The sequence below is a fragment of the Penaeus japonicus genome, unplaced genomic scaffold (assembly GCF_977035675.1).
Source record: "Penaeus japonicus unplaced genomic scaffold, GWHDUDI00000001_assembly GWHDUDI00000031, whole genome shotgun sequence".
In the NCBI taxonomy this organism is placed as follows: Eukaryota; Metazoa; Arthropoda; class Malacostraca; order Decapoda; family Penaeidae; genus Penaeus; species Penaeus japonicus.
Genome location: NW_028234433.1, coordinates 7,786,016 through 7,791,015, shown reverse-complemented (window position 1 = coordinate 7,791,015; position 5,000 = coordinate 7,786,016). Strand labels below are relative to the sequence as shown.

Below are 5,000 nucleotides of genomic sequence, written 5' to 3'. Positions count from 1 at the left end.
TAACCGGGGGAGAAGACATAGAAGTTTCTTTACAACAGTAGTTTATTGGGGTGGCCCTACAAAACACTTGTGGTATATTGGAGATGTAACGGTAGTATTGTATTACTTTATCTGAAAACAAAACCTGTGCGTCAGTTTTTCGACGGATTAAAAGAGTTTAGAACTCTGTTTTGGCAACGATCATCAATTAAGTCAGTTTGAGTACCACACTTATAAGGTTCTTGCTCTCGTGCTGACAGGGATAAAAGAAATCCTCCAGCAGGTTACCCTTCTAGACTGTCTGACTCTCTCTCTCTCTCTCTCTCTCTCTCTCTCTCTCTCTCTCTCTCTCTCTCTCTCTCTCTCTCTCTCTCTCTCTCTCTCTCTCTCTCTCTCTCTCTCTCTCTCTCTCTCTCTCTCTCTCTCTCTCTCTCTCTCTCCTCTCTCCCTCTCTCCTCTCTCTCTCTCTCTTCTCTCTCCTCTCTCTCTCTCTCTCTCTCTCTCTCTCTCTCTCTCTCTCTCTCTCTCTCTCTCCTCTCTTCCTCTCTCTCTCTCTCTCTCTCTCTCTCTCTCTCTCTCTCTCTCTCTCTCTCTCTCTCTCTCTCTCTCTCTCTCCCTCTCTCTCTCTCTCTCGGTCTAAGCTAGAATAGGACACTGCTGAAATTAACAAACCCGTGAAATGCTGCCGGATTCTTGGAGTTCCTATTTCTGGAATGCCCTCTAAACTGTAGCTAAATTTCCGACAAAATTTTACACAATCTTGTTTTTCTTTCACCTGCTTCCGGTGATCCGCATCTGGGAGCTTTCAGTAATATGTGAACTCTCCTGCTGGTTATTTTCAGCTTTACCCCAATGGTAAGAATTTAAAAACATCGCTTACTACCCAATTTAACATCGGAGGAAAGTGTCTCTCTTGAATATTATCTTAATCCTCACAAAACAGTCTACGAACTGACGCATAATTATACATGCAATCTTGATTAGCTCTATATAGATAAAAGAAAACAGAATGAGAGTAATACTAATGCAAACGTCGTTATACGATAATATTGCATTTATTGCCATATTTATTGCAGTGGTATTATCGATACCGTTACCTATACATAAGATGTTTTTAATCACGGACGTTGTGTTAACCGTTAGCTAGCCTACTAATATGAAACAATTGCGAGCTTTCATTATGGTCAGTGAAGGCATTTCATACACGCTGACAATGTACAGTTTCTAGACACGATGTACACTTTCTAGTAATAGTGATAATGAGGAATAATGACCATTAATGATAACATTGGTAGCAATACTTATCATTCCAGTAATAGTAATATATTAATGTTAAAATTAACAATGCTGCTGCAAGAAATTACGAAATTAACAAATCATCAGTCATAAAATTACCATGAAACGTTAATTATTCTTTAAACAGGAAAATGATAGTTGTTGGTTAATGAGCATAATTATGTTTAACCAATATGTACATGATTTATGGAAGGATATGTTCATTGTTTAGTATAATTGCTGATATTTCAAAGCGGTGTTTTGCAGACGAAAAAAATATCATGTCAGTTTGCTACTTTATTGCTGTTTTTTTCTTTTCTTTCTTTCTTTCTTTCTTTCTTTCTTTCTTTCTTTAGTTGAGTAATTTTGTGTAAAGGAATACATAAAACACAAATTCTTCATTTAATTTTTATATAACCAAAAACAAAAAAGGAAAAAAACATACTTTGATGCTTGCAAGTAAACATTACTCAATAAATGAATAATTTCATATCTCTTCAATGAAAGAGACACAAAATTTAATCTATTTACAAATGCAGTTTTGAATGGATTATTTAAAAGGATAAGTTTTAGCATCAGATATACAAGTCATTACTAATTTCATTTGACAGTGACAATACAAATCTTGTCTAGGTAAGATATAATTGTCAATAAATTTCTTATTTTCTGCTTTGAAATCTCCATTACTCAAGCAAAATCATTTTTAGCATCTTTGATCAGGTTTAGGTACCATTTCTATACATAACATCATGAAAAAATCAGCTGTAAACCACAAATTATGAATAACTTTCATACATCTTCTCTAGCTAAAATTTGACTAAAATTAATCGAACCGATGAATAAAAGCCACAAATTTACAACAAGAAAAATAACTGCCTTGAGAAAACAAAAAAGTCATCTTAATTAGCCAAGAGATCAGTCATTGTGCTGTAATGACGAAGCTTCTTATTGGAACAGACATAACAGTAGCATAACGAGGGTAAGAACCGCTGTCTTTTCAGCCCTCGGCCCAAGGGCAGAGTTTGACCCGTCAATCACTGAAAAAAAGGGAATGTAAAAGGATGTATTAGTTGTGAGTTATGTCCATCGTTTGCATCGTCTATGTTATTTCTCTACTACTCAGGTCAGTATTACCGTTAGCAGCATTGTTATTATTATGATCGTCATTGGTATTATCACTAACACATTTCAGGTCATTAATGATTGATATTATATTTGTTGTTCTTTTCATGTTTGCGTTTTTGTTTTATTTTCAATCTTTCTTTTTTTTTGGCAATTTAATTTCGTCAGTTGATACATTTTTTGAAAGACCTATTGAAGGAGTTTGCAGTAACCTTCTGAAATCTATGTTTGTCTATTGTGTTATATAACAAACTAATTATATAAGCTCTCAATATATATCAATGAAAATATTATTATTTTGTAAAATTGCTAAATGACAACGAAGTGTGTGTGTGGGGGGGGGACACTAGAATTCAGGCCGCCCTCATTCTCTACAACCTCTAGGGGCGCGCCGAGAAGGTTGCCGCACTCATCCAGGGGCTCTTTCAGTCAGCAAACGTTTTCCCTTACTCGGTAAACATAGGAAGATATTTGCCCAGTTTCTCGGCAAAGTTCTCCCTCCCCAATTAGAATAATTTTTTATCCCTCTGTTTATATGTGTATCATTTACACTCATTAACATGAATTAATTTAGTAATTCAGATTGCATTTAAACTGTATGCAACCTCAGATTGACTGGTAATTGATAATTGAAGCGTCTAGCATTCCAGGTGCTTCAGATACACAGGTGTATAATTAGTCAACGAGGAGAGCCACTGGGACCAGAAGTGTTGGAAAGTCAGTGTAGTATCTATGCAAATGAAATATGTATGCGCGCGTACTTGTGTGTGTGCGTGTGTGAGTGTGTGTGTGTGTGTGTGTGTGTGTGTGTGTGTGTGTGTGTGTGTGTGTGTGTGCGTGTGCGTGTGCGTGCGATGTAGACAGATAGATAGATCTATATATCGACGAGATAGATAGATTCACATATCGACGAGATAGACATAATTACACATCTACAAGTAAGTAGATACATAAATACGGATATACAATAAGAACACATAATAAGTTAAGATGTAGATACCATACCTACACAACCCTCAAAACCCCAACCACCTACCGCAGTGGAGATCGCGGTGTCTTGGCATCCCGGTGACTGCCACCCACGTCCACGTCTTCTCATCGCAGGTCAGTTCGGTCTCGTCCACTTCTCCCTCTGCCCTGTGCCCTTCTTCGCAGTTCACTTTGGCCTGCGACGAAAGGGTAAGTGGAGGAATCACGAAGAGAAAGGTTTTCGTATATGAATGTGCTTGTTTATGTGATTCATGGTTGTTTTGTGTGTTCGTATGTCGGGTTGATGTTTTTCTATGTGTATATCCATAAAAAAAAATGTGTATGTGTTCAAAACTGTTCAATTTTCGACCGAACATATTGACTCTATCTGCGTGACTTTAACATGAATATAATTTACACTACGAAAGGGGAGAGGGAATACAAGACAATACCGTCAGTGGTTCCTGTCCAGATGGCAGCCTCTTGCCCCGACAGGTGGTTCGGTCAGTGCTATAGTGAACCACCTGGTACTCCTGAGATCTCAATGGAGCACAGCCGCGCTCTTGCCCTGCAGTTGAGGTTGCGTGTGTCAGTCATTGAACTCAAGTGCTAAGATTTATATCTGTTTTATTTTGTTTCTCGAGGGTATTTTATTATTTCATTTTTTTTAAAGTCTCATAACAAAAAATACACACACACATATATGTATGTGTGTGTATGTGCATATATATATATATATATATATATATATATATATATATATATATACATATATATGTATATATATATGTATATGTATATGTGTATATATATATATATATATATATACATATACATATACATATACATATACATACACAACACACAAACACACACACACACACACACACACACACACACACACACACACACACATATATATATATATATATATATATATATATATATATATATATATATATATTATATGATATGTATATAATTATATATATATATATATAATATATATATATATATCATATATATATATATATATATATATATATATATATATATATATATATATATATATATATATACATATAATGAATAACAATGCTAATACAGTGAGAAACAGTTTTTCTACCGGCAATAAGAGATGACTTGATCAGCTCCCCAAAATAAAAGAGGCAAATCAAAAAGATAAACAAATCTTTGACATTCGACTCACAGGTCTGGTCGAAGGACCTTTTGGTCTCGAGGGAAATGTAGTTGTTGTCACTCTTAGTCACCCCAACTGTTGTCAGGAAGACGGTGTCAAAAGGGGTGTCCTCATCTACCTGTGAGGAAGAGAATATGAAAATATGATGCATAAATCATATGTAATTTGATAGAATTATACCAAATTGATACGAATAAGGTAGAAGAGAAGAGAGAGAAAAAAAAATATATATAAAGATAATTCCAAAGAATAAGAGTAGGTCGTAAGGGTCCGCAAACAAAACAAAAAAAGATAAGGCGCATGTCATTTTCAAAAAATATATATAAAAATATTAGAGAAAGAGCAAAAAAGAAAATGAATAAGAAGAGAAATTTCAACATAAAAATGTCATACCGTAAGGGTTATACGGTACGGTACACTTCCATCGCTCAGTCTGATGATAACATTTTATCTC

At 35.1% G+C, this 5,000-nt stretch overlaps 1 protein-coding gene across 3 annotated transcripts in view; it reads right to left on the bottom strand.

The window, feature by feature from the left end:
* Window positions 1-1,648: 1,648 nt before the first annotated feature.
* LOC122252115 (uncharacterized) overlaps window positions 1,649-5,000 on the bottom strand; it is a 13,255-nt gene continuing 9,903 nt past the window's right edge. For all 3 annotated transcript variants that reach the window (XM_086555626.1, XM_086555624.1, XM_086555625.1), the window contains exons 6-9: window positions 4,556-4,664; window positions 3,798-3,913; window positions 3,413-3,542; window positions 1,649-2,291 (exon numbers count right to left, since the gene is read on the bottom strand). In XM_086555626.1, the coding sequence (XP_086411752.1) occupies window positions 2,200-2,291; window positions 3,413-3,542; window positions 3,798-3,913; window positions 4,556-4,664 (447 nt within the window). In that variant the 3' untranslated portion in view covers window positions 1,649-2,199. The remainder of the gene's footprint in view (window positions 2,292-3,412; window positions 3,543-3,797; window positions 3,914-4,555; window positions 4,665-5,000) is intronic.